General features: G+C 34.9%; 1 protein-coding gene across 1 annotated transcript in view; it reads left to right on the plus strand.

The window, feature by feature from the left end:
* The window catches only part of ARHGAP5 (Rho GTPase activating protein 5), a 77,778-nt gene that overhangs the window by 34,913 nt on the left and 23,841 nt on the right, over nucleotides 1–19,024 (plus strand). The window contains exon 3 of the mRNA XM_040620820.1: nucleotides 8,537–8,684. Within this exon, the coding sequence (XP_040476754.1) occupies nucleotides 8,537–8,684 (148 nt within the window). The remainder of the gene's footprint in view (nucleotides 1–8,536; nucleotides 8,685–19,024) is intronic.

Here is a 19,024-nt window from a genome sequence, read left to right on the forward strand (position 1 = left end):
AAGAATACCCAATGGAAAAAAGACAGTCTTCAGCAAATACTGTTGGGAAAATTGGACAGCCACATGCAGAAGAATGAAACTGGACCATTTCCTTATACCATACACAAAAATAGACTCAAAATGGATGAAAGACCTAAATGTGAGACAGGAATCCATCAAAGTCCTAGATGAGAACACAGGCAGCAACCTCTTTGACCGCGGCTGCAGCAGCTTCTTACTAGACACATCTCCAAAGGCAAAAATGAACTATTGGGACTTTGTCGAGATAAAAGGCTTTTGCCCAGCAGTGGAAACAGTCGACAAAACCAAAAGACAGCCAACAGAGAGGGAGAAGATACTTTGCAAATGACATATCAGATAAAAGGCTCGTATCCAAAAATTTTTTTTTTGAAAATTTCTCTATTTTTTTTTGTTGTTGTAGTGTTCCATGATTCGTATCCGAACTATAAAGAACTTACCAAACTTAACTCCCAAAGAGCAAATAAATGCAAACAAGAAATGGGCAGAAGACGTGAACAGATACTTCTCCAAAGAAGACATCCAAATGGTCAACAGACATATGAAAAGTGTTCAGATCACTCGGCATCAGGGAAATATAAATCAAAACCACAATGAGATACCACGTCACACCAGTCAGAATGGCTAAAATTAAGTCAGGAAATGACAGATGTTAGCAGGGATGCAGAAAAAGGGGAACCCTCCTACGCTGTTGGTGAGAAAGCAAGCAGGTGCAGCCGCTCTGGAAAACAGTATGGAGGTTCCTCAAAAAGTTGAAAATAGCGCTACCCTATGATCCAGCAGTTCCCCTACTGGGTATTTACCCCAAAGATACAAAAGTAGTAATCCGAAAGGGCACTTGCACCCTGATGTTTATAGCAGCAATGTCCACAATGTTCACAATAGCCGAACTATGGAAAGAGCCCAGATGTCAATGATGTCCAGATGAATGCATAAAGATGTAGTACGTGCGCACCCATGTGTATATGTGTGTATATATACACAGTGGAATATTATGCAGTCATTTAAAAAAAATGAAATCTTGCCATTTGCTATGACATGGATGGAACTAGAGGGTACTGTGCTAAGCGAAATAAATCAGAGAAAGACAATTATGTGATCTCACTCGTGGGATTTAAGAAACAAAACAGGATCATAGGGGATGAGAGGGAAAAATAAAACAAGATGAAATCAGGGAGGGAGACAAACCATAAGAGACTCTTAACTATGGGAAATAGGGTTGCTGGAGGGGAAGGGGGATGGTGCGTTAATTGGTGATGTACAGTAAGGAGGGCATGTGATATAATGAGCACTGGGAATTATATAACTGATGAATCACTGACCTCTACCTCTGAAACTAATAATACATTATATGTTAATTAATTGAATTTAAATTAAAAAAGAAAGTACAGCACCTTATATCCAAATGAATTCACATAGAGTTGGCTCTTTAATTTTTCTTGTAATTTTATGATGTGTAATCATTATTTTGTATGAATCCTGATTTTATTAGGTTTGGATGCTTAAGTTTAGGTATACCTATATAGTGACTCCTGTAGTAGGAAGAATTTGGTATAATGAAACTTTCCATAGACAGGTAAATAAACCAACAAATGGTACTTTGTGTATTTATTAACCGAAATCTTATATGGTAAAGCCCTTCTCTGGTTCCTGTAATTTTGTATGCTTCTGTCAGTGTTTACTGAACATCTGTTTATCGTGTGCTAGGTATTTTGCCAGTACAGGTGCCAAGAAAGGGAAAAGTGGACAGTTTCTACATAATATTTTGGAAGTCATTCCAGTAGGGCTGCTTATGCAGTTGCTGTGGAGAGTAAGGGAAGAGGGAAAATCAAGATCAACTCCTAGATTTATGGTCTAAGCAACTGGGTAGATTTACTGAGATAGTGAAGACAAGGGGGTAAGCTTTCAGACCAGAGAAAATCAAGACATCTATTTTGTGCTTTTAAGGTTATGTTTAAAATACCTATGTCAAGGTCCCAATGAAAGTATAAAAGTTAGGTGTATGAATCTGGTACTTAGAAAAAGAGGCATCAGGATTTAAAACTAGGGATTAGATAAATTCACCTAAGGATATAGAGTATAGTGAGAGAAGAATGGAGGGCTCACAACCGAGTTTGGGTAAACCAGGAAGAGTTGTTGGCAGGTGAAACTGAAAAAGGAATCCTTTGAGCAAAGAGTAATGAAATGGGAGCCAAGAGAGCAAGTGGTTAAGGAAGTAGTTGTCAGGAGACAATGTTTCTAGAGAAATCAAGAAGGGTGAAGAGAAATGTTTCTTTTTAATTTGATAGTGTAGAAGTATCTGATCTTGACAAGCAGTTAAATAGAATGGAAGAGAAAGCCCTGATGGAGGTAGATTGAAGAGTGAACTAGATGTGAAAAGTAGATAGTAGATGTAGATGGCACCTCCAAGAAGTTTTGCTACAAAAGGGAGCAAGACAGCTGAAACTAATATATAACATTGTATGTTGATTAACTGGAATTAGACTAAAAACTTAAAATAAAAACTTAAAAAGCCAAGGGGGGTGGAAAGCAAGAATTGGGGTAGTAGCTAGAGGTCAGCGTGGGGTTAGAGGAGGGTTTTCATGTTTGTTTTTAAAGATGACAAGTATCAGTATTGAATTTAAATTAAAAATTAATGTCACAGGAGACAAGGAATAGAGAATAGGGTATCTGTATAGTTCAAAGCATTTTCCGTGAAGGCAACTCCAATTTAACATTGCTCTTTAAAAAAAAAAAAGTCATTACATTTCCTATCCTTTTATTTTCAACTCTCAGGAATCCCTTTGTTTAAATGGGATCTGTTTAGTTGAGCTTTTTGTTTTTTAACATTTTATTTATGAGAGAGAGGAGAGAGTGATCAAGAGCACAAGCAGGAGGAGAGGGAGAAGCATGCTCCCAACCTGGCAGGGATTCCCAACTCAGGGCTGGGTCCCAGGACCCTGAGATCATGACTTGAGCCAAAGGCAGACGCTCTGTCAGTTAAGCCACCCAGGCACCCCTAGTTGGGTTTAGTTTTGTACCAAGTCTGAGAATCTTCTTTAGTTGATCTTACTCCATTTATATTTATTTTTGTAACTATCAGTTTGCTTTTGTCTTGTTCCTTATTTTTATTCCACTTCAGGTGGGGGGAAAACGTAAGAAAGAAAAAGAAAAAAGAAGAAACTGTTAGTTTGTGTGCTGTTTATTTTTTGTCATTAAATATGTATTGAACCTCTGTTTCAGTTTATCATTCTTATCTCTCCCAGTAGTCTGTCATGATACTCTGTCATGCATTAGCATAATTACACGATCTCTTATTTTTTTCCCCCTTCTCTTTTAGGGTATATTGAGGCCTTTGATTTTGGCCTCTTACCAAATTATTTTTACATTTTGTAGCTTGAGCCACAAAATTGTAGAATCTATTTTATTATATAGCCATTCCACTGTAATTTAAGATTAGTTCTATGTGTAACTATATAAAAATGTTCATTCTTTCTTCCATAGCACAAATTCTCCACATAAAAGCTTTTTATTATTTTATTTCATCACGTGTTTCTTTTCAGGGGTTTGTGCTGTTATTTAAATAGTATTACATATTTGAGAACTTTAAAAAAATTTATAGTTGATTGTTAACGTACATCCGAATTGACATACTAGCTAAGAATTCTTGACAATTCTTTTCCCGTGAATATCCCTATAGATGAGTCTTCTGACTTCCCAGTTTTCCTGAAAACTTTAAAGCTAGCCTGATATATTCCCTCTACTGTTGTTCTTTATTTCTTCTGCCTGGATGCTTCTAAGATTCTTTGAAACTTACTGAGTTGAATATGGTATGTCTGTAACTTGATGGTTCACTCCTATTTGATATCTTCCTAGTACATAATGAGATCATTTAATCTACATATTGGTGTTATTTCAAGAGACCTCAAATCCTTTTGTACTTTGCTCTTTTTTACAGGCAGTATTTCAGATCTTTGGAGTATGTTGATGAACAAAGCAGATAAAAATCCCTTTCCTTTTGTGAAGCTTAAATTGTAGGGGACACCAAGTAATAATAACAGTAATAATAATACATAGAGAATGTAGTGTTATAGATAGAAACAGCAGTAAAGAGGATTGGGAATACTGGACAGGAGCTAGAAGACAGGGATTAAGATTACAGTTGTTAATAGGGTAGTCACTGTAGGCTTCATTGAAATGGTAAAGGGAACAGCCAGTATTAAAAAAAACTCTTAAGTCAGAAGCATGCCTGGCATGTTAAAACAGCAAGTAAGCCATATGGCTGGAGAAAGGAGTAAATGATGAAGAAAGTAGAGGGAAATGAAGTTGGAATACAAAGAGCAGACTCCAAGGCATGCTGGCTGTATAGTATATGGCCTTGTAGGCTGCTATTTAGGCAGCCACTATCATTTTGGCTGTTCTGTTGAGAATAGTCTGAGGGGACAGTGGTAAAACCAGGGGGGAATGGATTGAGCAGTTGATGTAATAATCTAGATGTATGAAATGATAGCATTAAGAAGTAGTTAGATTCTATATCTAATACATTTGCTTGGCAATTGGAAGTAGGGTATGAGAGAAAAAGGGGAATCAAAGATAACTCCCAAGATTTTTAGCCTGAGGTACTAAAGGATCGAATTGTCAGCATCTGAGATGGATAAGGCTGCAGTTGGGGAACATTTTAAGGAAATCATCAGTTTAGTTTTGCACATGTTAAGAAAGAGATCTTTCTTAGACACTGAAGTGAAAATAAGATGTCCAGTAGAATGTTTCAAATGAATCTAGAGTTCAGGTGAAAAAGCTGAGCTGGAAGTATTTGGGTTATCAGCAGATGGATAACAATATGAAGAGGGTGGGTATAGATGTTAAGAAAAAAAGATGGTCAGGGACTGAGGCCTGGGGTTTTCACAGAATTACAAGGATGGCTAAGAGGGACCAGCAGAGAAGACATAGTAAGGGGAGAGTGAGTGAGGTAATATAAGTGCTGTTCTCAAAGTCCAGTGAAGAGAGTGACTGCTGAAAGATCAAGTAAAGATGAAAGTTGGGAACGAACTGTTGCAAAACAATCAATTGGTGACCTTAATAAGAACAGATTAATGGAATGATGAGGATAATAGACTAATTTGAGTACATATAAGCGGGAATTAAAAACATCTAATATATATGACTTTTGCAGTATTTGCAAAAGGAAATAGCATTATGGGGCAAATAGCTAAGGAAAGGAGAATTGAGACTCTTTAAAATGGAAGCAAAAGTATTTTTTGGAATGTGTCATAGGAATGATACAGTAAAGGGGAACTCTGATATCTTTTTCACTTTATTCTGATCTTTACAGTTACATGGAGTCTTTTATTGAAGAGCTTTTCATTTCTTTAATGGGTTTTTTCTCTCTAGTTTCTTTACATTTTGCTTCCTTTTGTCTCATTTTTCGATTTTTTCCCCCTCCAAGAATCTTATCTTAAATTTAAGAGAATTAGAAAATATCAAGTTTTCTTGTTTACTGTATTGGCTCTTTGAAAGCCTCCTTACCTGCTTTTTTTCTTCAGTTGGTTGCGAAAGAAGCAGTTGTGGTATGTTTTTTAAATGTTATTGATTACAGTATTTATTTGAGGATGTTGCTTAGATTCCCTCCTTTGTTGTATTGCTGATATTACTGGAGTGGTAGGGCAGTTTCTAGAAAGAGCTATTTACATACCTTTTCCTGATCCTGTTTTCTTATACTAAATGATAGTTGAATGTCTGCTGAACACTTAATTGATAACACTGTATACATTATTTGTGAATGGAATGTTTATTTTACTGTGGGTATTCATTCGTAGCTGACATGACATGAGATTTGCCTGAGTGGCCAGAAAAATAAGACTGGGCATTTGCATTTAAGCAGAAATAAAGATAGTGTGACTGTAGTATGAATCAAAAGTTGGGTTATAAATCAGATGTTTTCCTGCTGGCATAATTATTTAATTGGGGACTGCCGTTTCTGACAGTGCTTCTTCAAAAGTTATGGAAATAATTACCAAATAACTATACTCCTCATCCTTTTCTTGCATTTCAGAGAATCTTGATGGCATTTTATAGCGGTTTTAATCATTTAACCTTACTTTAACTTACAAAATTCATTTTGAATTGGTATAAATGTATAGCTATAGATCAGCAACTCTTAACTAAGGGATGTATATCAGAATTATGTAGAATTTTTCAAAATTCACATATTTGAAAGAACTCCCTGAATTCTGATGATTAAGACCTATCATTATTAGAAAAAAGAATTATATACATTTTTATTCATCATAAAAACTAGTATAGGAATGTCTAATCCAAAACCTTATCTGCATAGAATATTTTTTTATATCAGTGCCAGTTAGTAGAAAAATTAGTAAAATCACATAACTTCTTCGTTTTTTTTCCTCCTAATATATATGAATTATAACCTGAGCTGTCAGGGCAGTTCTTTGTTAGTAAATTATCCCTTTAGAGTTTGCCAGAAATTCCATGCTACAAGACACTTAGCCTTTCATTACCTTACATTACTAGCCCTGAATCTTGGTATAACCACAGAATTAAATAATTTGCCCTTGTAATTTTATAGACCTTGGAGGATGTTCCCTGAGCATAAGCCAGAGAATCTACCTTATTTTGTTTCCTTGTCTTCACCCTCCCAATTTTAGTCAAGTATTAATTGCTTAATAGATAAAGTTTACACTTCATTTTTTTTCTTCTTTCCTATGATCCCAAGGATAAGGGTGGAATGTTTTCAGAGTCATCTGAGAGTTTAGATTGGTTCCTAAAAGGCAGTATTAAAAAGAGGATTTCTTAAGAGTTGACTAGAACATTTAGGACCAGCTAGCTTACTTTTCTTGTAACTGTGTTCTTCAGGTGGCAAAGATCTATTCAGATCTTTTTATCATTTGTTTCTGTTGCTTCTGTCATAGGCCAACATTCCTCTTTTAAATTTATCTTCCGAAGTGTAATCTCTTTCATTGCTGTATTATCTCTTTAAACAAAATACATCCATCTTTGCCATAGTTTTCAGTTTTCTAATCAAATTTTGCACCTGGTAGTTTGCAGGCTAGAAAGCACCTTAATGTTCCTGAGAAAGAGGACTCAGCCACTGTCCTACCTAAGTGTTTTCATTTCCACTTCCTTTCATGTTGTTCTGTTTTGGTGGTGGTGGTAGTGGAAGGATTATTTAAGGAGTAAGGATCCACACTACTTGGCTTCGTGTGTTTAGGTTTTGAGCCAGATCAAACATTCCAGTGCTTTGTTGGCAACATTCCAGATACCTAGTTATATTATATGTGATCTGTACATATCAGGGTTGTATATAATCCATATCCTTGAGATATAGTACATGAGGATATAGAAATTGGATTTCATGAGCTCCGGAAGTTTGCTAGGTGGAGCAGCCTGAAGTCGAAATGAAGGAAGGACTTAGGTAATTATTCAAGATAGTCAGAGACTTGGAAGAATACATTGGGGAATCCATCCAAAGGAAAGACTCCTTCATAAAGAATGGGAAATTAAGATGAGTATTGCTTTAGGCGTAGAAAGCTCTCCTGTCCTCCCTCTCCTATCCCCCCCTTCTGAAAAGAAATCGTATGCTTTTATCCTATTTACAAGTCAGTAATGATACTTAACGACAAATTTGTATACGTTCGTGATTTATCAGAGAAAATAAGTTTGTAGATAAACTGAAAAGAGAACAATAAAAATGCTCTAACATCTTTGAATTTCTGAAAATTTACTCATCTTCCTTTATTTTAGAGATTCTCAACTAGGGATGCATAATAGAATTATCTTTGGAGATGCTTACAATATCCTACTCCAGAAAAATTGACTCAGAATCTCCTCAGCAATTGAATTCTAGACAGTACCTCCTTTTTGAGATGTTCACTCCTTGTTTAAGAACCCATTTTCTCCCAGTACTAGATTGAGGTTAAACTCTGAAAATTAGTATTTCATTTTGTTTTTCCTATTGTGAAAATGTTTTAGCCATTACTTAAGAAAATTATCTTAACATTTAAGAAATAGTAGATAAGAAGAAAGTGGGAAAATAAGGGACAAATAATGGGACTAAAATTCATGAAGTTACATAGTTTCATTGTATAATCAATAACTAAAGCTATATTTTGTTCTTACAAATACAGCTATGCACAAAAACCTCACTTGGACCTGCCCCAAAGACCAAATAGAATTAGACTACAGCTAAACTAAATTGAGCATTGCTTACTTCCAACTTTTCCTTTGAGTGGACATTGAAAAATGATGTTTTCTAATTTCCCTACCTATCCACTTTCCTATTTTCCAAAAGGAATATTCTTTCTAGTCAGTCATTTTTTTCTCTGTTCATGTTTTGTTTCTTTCCATTGCTCAAGTTGTTGCTTTTAGCAGAATTTGACTGAGTCCCATATTGGTGGTCATTTAGGTTAGATGTGGCTTTTAAATACTTACTTTGATACAAAATGTGTATTTACATGACTAAATACGAATGTTATTCTGAAGGGAATTTTAATAGTTTTAACTTGAATATGTTTTCTTATAGCAGAAAAAGAAAACTAAGAACTTCAATCCACCAACACGTAGGAATTGGGAAAGTAATTACTTTGGGATGCCCCTCCAGGATCTGGTTACAGCGGAGAAGCCCATACCACTATTTGTTGAAAAATGTGTGGAATTTATTGAAGATACAGGTAGGATAGAATTATCATTGCAAGAGATGTAATTTAAAATTTCACTTTTGCTATACTAACAGTTTGTCAAATGTTCATGATTCATAAAAGCTAAATTTTGATAGAGGTGTGTATATAGTTCTTCTTAGGTTTGATTGTCTTGAGTATCAACTCTAGACATAACTATCTGATATTTGAAAAAAGCTGTTGTTCGCCATTAATGTTTTTGTTGGACTTCTCTAATAAATGGGTAAGTCGAAGGCTAAAATGTTACTTACCTTACTCTGGAATTTAGGATAACTTGATTATTAAATTATGCTACTACTTAATCATAGTTATGATTTTAAATAATTTGAAAGTTTTCAATTTTTTTAAGTCTAGTACTATTTCTATTACCCATTTTACACATGAATTTTTATTTCAAATTTCATAGCAGTATTTATAAATGTATGAAAGGCTGCTTGTTTGAGATGTTAATATTTATTCAGCAGCACTATCTTGATGTGCTTTATATGGTTTGAGTTGTATTTTTAAGGAGGGTGCAGATACCCTCATTATTTTAAAAACCAGCCTGTGTTGTTTACTTTGTCCAATGTGAACTATTACCTGGGGGCTGGAGTAGTCAAAATTGAGGAATAGAGGTAGAATATTATCATGTTTATGTGCATTTAAAAACATGAGTTAATCATGAAACCTCAGTAATTGAATGGACTACAAAATTTAATGGTTTGAAAACATGAACTAATTCCATCTTAATTTTATTCTTAATGATCTTCTTTGATAAAGAAGCATTGTTTAAAAGACAAAACTAGGATATCTGTCCTGTCTAAAATGTCAAGCTCATTTTTACTTGGATGTACAGTTCTATACCTAATTGGGTTGACTGTTTGGTGAGAAGTGCTGACTTTAAGTTTTAATAAGGGGATGGAATATGGGACAATAACTGTTATCTGCTAGTATTATAGTTGAAATAGCCTATATCTTCCCTGTTCCATTAATAAGTGTTAATTTATAGAGCCTACATTTGGATACACTCTTAATCATTTGTTTTTTTCCTTCAACAAAGTGTTTTAGCCAGATTTCTTGTCTATATTTCTTTCCATCTTTAGCGTGGTAGAAGTGCAAAGTTTCTTAAAATATTAGCTTTCTGCATTGAGCTTAAAGAATTCTCATTTGCTATAGTAAAATAATTTGGCTTTATGGATATGACTGAGAAATTAGGAAATATTTTTCTTTAGTAATTAGAAAATAAAGTAATAATAGATAGCATTTTGTACATTTATTTTTATAATTAAAAATTCCCATTTCTTGAATAATTTTCATGGTAATTGAGTGATTTGGTATGAGGAAAATGAATGAATTCCAAGTGTAAGGTAAAATGAAATTATACCCCAATTCTTAGCATAATTTGAATTAATTCAGTTAACTGACAGGTAATTTATATATTTAAGTGCTTTGTTAGAAGTGTACTAAGGTATCATAAGATCATAAGAATTGTCATATAGAAGATTAAAGCCCATTTCTTTTGTGGTGGTAGTGGTAGTGTATTTGATTTTACTGATTAATGCTGATGAGTTTTAGCAGAAAATTCTCAGTTGCTTGAGTTCAATATTGAATTCCCAATATGCACTTGTAGCACAACCATCTTTTTTTTTTTTTTTTTTTTGATCTCTCTTAAATCTGAGGGTTGACTAGACTCCACGAGGTGAATTTTCTGGTCCATGGGATGTCATCTGGGGCTCCTCCGGGCTCCAAGAGCTTCCACGTCGCTCATGCATGTACTGGCTGCCTTTGGGGGGGGGGGCACCTGGAAAGCAGGGCTCCCCTGGGTTTCTCTGCTTGACTTATTTCACTTAGCATTATCTCCTCCAGTGCCGTCCATGTTGTAGCAAATGTTGAGAATTCGTTCTTTCTGATAGCTGAGTAATATTCCATCGTATATATGGACCACAGCTTCTTAATCCAGTCATCTGTTGAAGGGCATCTCGGCTCCTTCCACAATTTAGCTATTGTGGACATTGCTGCTATGAACATTGGGGTGCATATGGCCCTTCTCTTCACTACGTCTGTATCTTTGGGGTAAATACCCAGTAGTGCAATGGCTGGATCATAGGGTAGCTCAATTTTTAACTTTTTAAGGGACCTCCACACTGTTTTCCAGAGTGGCTGTACCAACTTGCATTCCCACCAACAATGTAGGAGGGATCCCCTTTCTCCACATCCTCTCCAACAATTGTTGTTTCTTGCCTTGTCTATTTTTGCCATTCTAACTGGCGTAAGGTGGTATCTCAGTGTGGTTTTGATTTGAATTTCCTTGATGGCTAATGATTTTGAACATTTTTTCATGTGTCTGTTAGCCATTTGTATGTCTTCATTGGAAAAGTGTCTGTTCATATCTTCTGCCCATTTTTTGAGCACAACCATCTTTTGAAGGTTTTACGTATAATGTAAATATTTATCAGTTACTTAACTATTTAAAAGTCTCGTACTTTGTTGTTTGGGGATTCATAGACATAGTGGTGTAAATGAGCAGTACTTTTACTGTTATAATCAATCAGCAGGCCTTGTTTAAAGGACTAAACTTTTTAAACAGCCTTGAAGAAGCCATTATGGTAGTTTTAAAATTCATCTTCATTGATGATATACATACAGTGAAGTTTGCCAATTTTAATTGTACAGTGAGTTTTGATAACTCTGCAGTCATTTAAGCACCACCACAATCAAGCTATAGAGCATTTTCATCACCCCAAAAAGCATCCAGTGTTTCATCGTGAAGTATAATGATAATTGATAGCTTGCTGTTGGGGGTTTTTGTAGATGCTCTTTATCAGGTTGAGAAGTTCCCTTCTATTCTTGTTTCCTTGTATCAAAAATGGATGTCGATTTTGTCATGTGATTTTTTTTTTCATCTGTTGAGGTGATCATATGGCTCTTTTTAAAGTCTGCTTATATAGTAAATTTTATTAATTGATCTTCAAATGTTAAACTAAACTTGCATCCCTGGGATAAATACCACTCGGTCATAATGTTTTGTCTTTTTAATATATTGCTGGATTCAGTTTATTGAAATGTTAAGGATTTCTGCTTCCTGAGGAATATTGGTCTATAGTTTTCTTTACATGCATTGTCTTTGTCTGGCTCTGGTTATCAGAGTAAAACTGGCATCACAGACTTGAGTCTGTTTTCTAAAAAGTTTGTACAGAATTGGTAATATTTCTTTCTTAAATTTTAGTATAATTCACCAGTTGAAACTGTTTGGACCTGGAATTTTATTTATGAGGAGGTTTTTAACTATGGATTAAAAATTTTAAGTAGATACAGGGCTGTACAGATTTTTGATTTCTTGAGTAAGCTTTGGTTTTTTTGTGTGTCTTTCAAGGAGCTTGTCCATTTCATCCAAGGTGGAATAAGGTTGTTTATAAATCTCCTTATCAGTGTTTTAACGCCTGTAGCATCTGTAGTGATGTCTTCTCTTTTGATTTTGTGTCACTAATTTGTATCTTTTTTTCCCTTCTCATGAGCTGTTTATCAATATTACTGATTTTTTCGAAGAACCAACTTTTGGTTTTATTGATTTTTGTTTCCGGTCTTTTGTCTGTTTTTTAATTCAGTGAATTCTACTTTTAATTCCCTTTTTTCTGCTTTTATTTGGCTTCTTTATAGTGTCTTAAAGTAGAAGCCTAGATTAATGATTTTGACCAATCTTTACTATAACATTTAATGTTTAATATTTTCCTCTAAGCATTATTCTAATACCACAGATTTTGCTATGTTTACATTTGCATTCAGTGTGGAATAGTCTGTAATTTCCCTTTTGATTTTTTTTTTTATTTAACTCAGTTATTTTAGAAGTATTTTCTTTTTCTTTTTTTTTTTTCAAGATTTTATTTATTATTTACTAGAGAGAGAGCACAGCAGGGGGAGCAGCAGGCAGAGGGAGAGGGAGAAGCAGGTTCCCCACTGAGCAAGGAGCCCAATGTGGGGCTCAGTCCCAGGACACTGGGATCATGACCTGGGCCGAAAGCAGACACTTAACCGACTGAGCCACCCAGGCTCCCCAGAAATATTTTTGTTCTAAATATTTTCCAGGTATCTTTCTGTTACTCATTTCTAGTTTAATTCTATTGTAGTTGGAAAACTAGCAGTTTGGTTTCACTGTAAGTTTATTTAGATTGTTTTATAGCCCAGAATATAGTCTTATTTCGAAGAATGTTCCATGGGACCTTGAACAGAATGTTTTATTAAGCTGTTGGGTAAAGCGTTCTGTAAATGGGAGTTAGGTCACATTCTTTAAGAAGTCTCATAGATCCTTACTGATTTTTTTGTTGACTTTTGACTTTTTTTTAATAACTTAAAGAATACTATTGAAATCTGCAGTCATGATTATATAGGTCTTTCTCCTTTTTAGTTCTGTTAGGTTTTGCTTCATGTGTTTTGAAATTCTTTTAGTTGGCATATACATTTAGCATTGTCTGCTTAATGAACTGAGCTGTTATTATAAAGCATTCACTTTATGCTTTATAATATTCCTTCTTAAGTCTACTTTGTATAATATAGCCACTTTGTATAAAAAGTCAATGATATTTTCCTTGAGTAATGTTTGTGTGGTATGTCTTTTCAATCCTTGTAGCCTATTTGTATCTTTATATTTAATGTAGCTTCTTGTAGGCAGCATATCATTGGGTTTGATAATTCATTTGTGTTCATTGGAGTGTTTATTAGATCATTGGTTTTTAATACAATTATCAATATAATTGGTTTTAAATCTCCCATCCTATTTTTCTTTTTGTCCATGTGATTATTATTCCTTTTTTCTTTTTTTCCTGCCATCTTTTGGATTGATTGAATATTTAAAAAATTCTGTTTTAACCCATATTCGGGTTATCAGTTATATCTGTCTTAGGTCTTTTTAGTGGTATGCTAGTATTTGAAATATATATCTTTAATCACAGCTCACTGTCAAATATTACACCACTATAATGTATAATTTAGAACCTAGTAACAGTATGTTTAACCTTCCATCCCTTGTTCTATTGTTGTACGTTTTACTTCTGCAATTTAAAAAAAATTTCTGTGTAGTTAACATACAGTGTTATATTAGTTTCAGGTGTACAATATAGTGATTCAACCATTCCATACATCACCCAGTGCTCTTCACGACATGCACTACTTAATCCCCATCACTTATTTCACCCATCCCCCAACCTACCTCCCTTCTGATAACCGTCAGTTTGTTTTCTATAGTGAAGAGTCTGTTTCTTGGTTTGTCTTTCTCTCCCTTTTTTTTTCCTTTGCTCGTTTGTTCTGTTTCTTAAATTCCACATATAGGTGAAATCATATGGTATTTGTCTTTCTCGGACTTATTTTGCCTAGCATTTTACTCTCTAATTCTAGCTGTGTGTTGCAAATGGCAAAATTTCATTCCTTTTTATGGCAGAATAATATTCCATTGTAATATATACACATATCGGTACTTTATGAATTCATCTGTTAGTGAACACTTGGGCTGCTTCCGTAATTTGGCTGTTACAACTAATGCTGCAATAAACGTTGGGGTCATGTATCCCTTTGAATTTGTGTTTTTGTATTTTTTGGGTACCCAGAGTGCAGTTGAGGATTGTAGGGTGGTAATTCTATTTTTAACTTTTTGAGGAACCTCCATACTGTCCCAGAGTTGCTATACCAGTTTGCATTCCCACCAGCAGTGCCCATGGGTTCCTTTTTCTCCACATCCTCATGAACACTTGTTTCTTGTGTTTCTGATTTTAGCCATTCTGACAGGGAGGATTCCCTGATGATGAGTGATGATGAGCATCTTTTCATGTGTCTGTTAGCCATCTGTATGTCTTCTTTAGAGAAATGTCTGTTTATGTCTTCTGCCTATTTTTTAATTGGATTATTTGGTTTTGGGGGTGTTGAGTTGTATAAGTTCTTTATATATTTTAGATACTAACCCTTTATCAGATATGTCATTTGCAGATGATATTTTCTCCCATACCGTAGGCTGCCTTTTAGTTTTGTTGATTGTTTCCTTTGCTCTGCAGAAGCTTTTGCTTGATGAAGTCCCAGTAGTTCATTTTTGCTTTTGTTTCCCTTGCTTCCGGTGGCTTTCTTTTAAGTAGCTACTGCCGAGGTCAAAGAGGTTGCTACCTGTGTTCTCCTCTAGGATTTTGATGGCTTCTTGTCTCACATTTAGGTCTTTTATCCAGTTTGAATTTATTTTTGTGTATGGTGTGAGAAAGTGGTCAGTTTCATTTTTCTGCGTGTGAATGTCCAGTTTTTCCAATACCATTTGATGAAGAGACACTCCCCCCCCCCACTGGATATTCTTTCCTGCTTCATCAAAGATTAATTGATCATATAGTTGTGGGACCATTTCTGGGTTTTCTGTTCCATTCCATTGATGGATGTGTCTGTTTTTGTGCCAGTACCATACTGTCTTGATGACTGCAGCTTTGTAATATAGCTTGAACTCCGTAATCGTGATGCCTCCCACTTTTCTTTTACAGGATAGCTTTGGCTATTTGGCATCTTTTGTGGTTCCATACAAATTTTAGGATTGTTTGTTCTAGCTTTGTGAAAAACACTGTTGGTATTTTGATAGGGATTCTGTTAAATCTGTAGGTTGCTCTAAGTAGCATGGACATTTTAACAATGTTTGTTCTTCCAATCCATGAGCATGGAAATGTTTTTCCATTTTTTTGCATCCTCTTCAATTTCTTTCATAAGGGTTTTATAGTTTTCAGAGTATAGATCTTTTACCTCTTTGGTTGTGTTCATTGCTAGGTATCTTACGGGTTTTGATGCAGTTGTAAATGGGATTGATTTCGTTTTCTGCTGGGTTTGTTTTTTTTTTTTTCCGTTTCATTCAGCTTTGTCTTTTTCATGATATCTAACAAGCAGTCTGCTGTTATTCTTTCCTATGTTCCTGTGTATGTGATGTGTTCTCCTTTCTCCCTCAACTCCCAGATGCCTTTAAAGTTGTTCTGTTTTTTAGAGGTTTTATTTAAAATGTTCTTAGTGTATGCTTTTTTTTTTTTAAAGATTTTATTTATTTATTCCACAGAGATAGAGACAGCCAGCGAGAGAGGGAACACAAGCAGGGGGAGTGGGAGAGGAAGAAGCAGGCTCATAGCTGAGGAGCCTGATGTGGGGCTCGATCACATAACGCCGGGATCACGCCCTGAGCCGAAGGCAGACGCTTAACCACAGGCGCCCCTAGTGTATGCTTTAAAAAAACAAAAAACAAACTTGTGCTTGAGGTTTCTGGAGCTTCTTGTATCTTTTTGGTTTATAATTTTCAAATTTGTAAAATTTGGGGCCATTATTTCTTGAAATCTTCCCCCCCCCTTATTCACCATATTTCTGCTTCTAGACTCCAGCTACATGTGTGTTAAACATCTTGAAATTGTCCCACAGCTCACTAAAGCTGTTTATTAAGCCTTTTTTCTTTCTGTGTTTCACTTAGATTATACTGTATATCTATTGCTGTATCTTTTAGTTCACTGATTTTTTTTTTTTCCCTATATGGTCAAATCCAGAAGTTCCATTTAAGTCTCTTTTTTCTGTGTGTCATTTTTCTATGCATCATGTTGGTGTTTTCCTTTACATCTTGTGAGGGTACTTAAAAAAAGTGCTTTTTTTTTTTTTTTTTTTACTATTCTGCCATATTTCATTTCTGGATCTATTTCTGTTTTTTTTCTCCTAATTATGAGTAACTTTTCTGCCTTTTTGGTGGTTTTGATGTCAGACTCTTGGAATTTTACATTATTAGGTGAGTTTTCTAGTGTTCTTTTAAAGAGTGTTCAGTTTGTTTTGTCATGTATTAAGTATTTGTGAATCACTTTGATACTTTCTAGGCTTGTATGTAAGTTTGTTTTGGTGGATCCAGAGCAGCTTTTATTCTGTTGTTTGTATATATATACAGTAAGATAAGGACTTGACCCAGTGCCCTGTATATTAAAAGGTCTTTTGAGAATAGAATTTGAACTATGTTCTGCCTCGGACTCAGGAAGTTTTCCCTCTCACATGTAGAGTATTCAACCAAGGATTTCAGGGACTTTTCGGCACATCTCTGAGGCTCTTTCTCTGTGTAACTCCCTCTTTTTTGGTATTCTACCCCTCAAATTTTGACGTTCTCATGCTTTCTGAACTCTTGTCTCCCATTTTCTCAACTCTGGTAGACCATTGTGCTCTGTGGTGATTCCACCTCTCCACACTACTATCTATAAACTGTTTCCAGGCACTAAATTTGGTAATTCAGACAGTTAACTATTTACTGCTCCCCCCCCCCAATAGATCACTGTTGTGCAATGTCTGAAAACTTGTTTTATATAATTTCTCCAGTTTTTAGTTCTTTACTATAGGAGGGAAGTTTCCATAGCAGTTAAGTCCTTCATGGTGGAATCAGACGTCCCTATAGCAGTTTGTATAATAGTACTGTATGATAGTTGTGCTAAGGTGGAGTTGGGAAATGACCCTTGGAGTATAAGTGTAAGTTTAAGGTAGGCAAAAAGAGGCAATGTGGAGGAGAGACATTGAAAAGAAAGGGCGTGATAGGCTTCTCTGAGGAATTAGTATGATAAACCTGGTAGATACTGAGGTTGAAAGAGGACACAGAAATACCCCTCATATTGCTGATAGGGTGAATGTAGGTATACCATTAATGAAAACAAATTGTAGTAAGAAAGGAGAAATGACATTTTGGTAATGAATTCATATTATGTACTTATTAAATCTTAAGGTGCCCTGTGGGTTATCCATATAAAAGCCCCAAGACTCCATTGAATGTATGGCTATGGATCTTTGGGAAATGGTTTGATCTTAAGATTTTGGTAATTGTCATTGTATAGATATTAATGTAAGCTGTGTGTTGATGAAATTGAGGGTGAGTACACAGAGTGAGAAAAAAAGTTCAGTGCAAATAGGCTATACAAAAGAGTATGCTCTAAAACACCAGAGAGGAGGAAAATTTTAATAAGCATCATTATCAGCATTGAATATAAAGAAGTCAGGTGACTTAGAATGATACTTTTTAAAAAATATTTTTGAGATAAAATTCATATGACATAAAATCAGCCATGTAAAAATGTACAGTTCAGTGATACGTAGTGCATGTACGGTGTTGTGCAACCACCACCTTATCTAGTTTCAAAGATTTCTATCACCTTAAAGGAAACTATACCCATTAAGTAGTTACTCCTTTCCCTATTTCTCCCATAGCCCAAGACTCTGGTAACCACCAACCTGCTTTTTGTCTCTATGGATTTACTTACCCTGAATATTTCATATATATGGGATCATACAATATATAACCTTTTTTCTGGCATCTGTCACTTTGTATAGTGTTCATCTGTGTTGTAGCATGTGTAATTGTATGGATTTACCACATTTTGTTATTCATTGATATGTTGGCGGACATTTAGTTTGTTTCCACCCTTTGGCAATTGTAAACACTGCTGCTGTGAACATTCATATACAAACATTTGTTTTGAGTACCTGTTTTCATTTCTTTGGGGTACATACACAGGAGTTGAATGTTGAGTCATGTGGTAATTTCTATGTTTATCTTTTTGCGGAGCTATCAAATTATTTTCCGCAGTGAATTCACCATTTTATATTTCCACCAGCAATGTACAGGAGTTCAAATTTGTCCACATCATTGGCAAATTGGAAGAGCAAAATAAGATTATCAACAGCAGGAGGTGCAGTACCAATAAAGCAGGCAATTGAAAAACTAAAATGTAGGAAAAAAATTGCAAAGACTCTAACCAAGGAATGCCTAAATAGATTCTGAAGATAGCACACTTTCAAAACCAGAGAAGCCAGGAATTGTAAGTTAGTCTCTCAAAGAATAGTTTTAGTGTGTTATGTCCAGCAGAAATTCCTTGAGGTTTTCTGGTATATTAACACTACTTTTTATGGTTTCTCGCTCTGAAATATATTTTTATCTATTAGCAGGAACATTATCTTCTTTAAGTAGCTAGTCTTTGGGTCTTAAGTAATGCTTTTTTGTTATTGTTGTTGTTTGTTTTTACATCATTGCCCTAAGACGATAATCTTCATGAGAGTAGGGACCCCTAGGTCTTAAAACCCATGGCTGTGGCACATATAAGTAAGTCCTTACTTAATAAATGTTGTAACAGTTTTTTCATGAAAATACTTCATAACTGAGTATTTGTCCTTGTGACATTAGTTATTCATGAATAATATTTCAGTCTTTATTTTACAAACTACAATTAGCATTTATTGTTTTTTCGTACAAACACAAAGACTGCATGGTAATTGCAAAAGATGACAAAATGGAGACATTTGTGCTGCAGTGAGACTTACAGTAATTTAAATATATAGCAACTGAATAT

The sequence above is a fragment of the Ursus maritimus genome, unplaced genomic scaffold (assembly GCF_017311325.1).
Source record: "Ursus maritimus isolate PB19 unplaced genomic scaffold, ASM1731132v1 scaffold_36, whole genome shotgun sequence".
NCBI classification, from domain to species: Eukaryota; Metazoa; Chordata; class Mammalia; order Carnivora; family Ursidae; genus Ursus; species Ursus maritimus.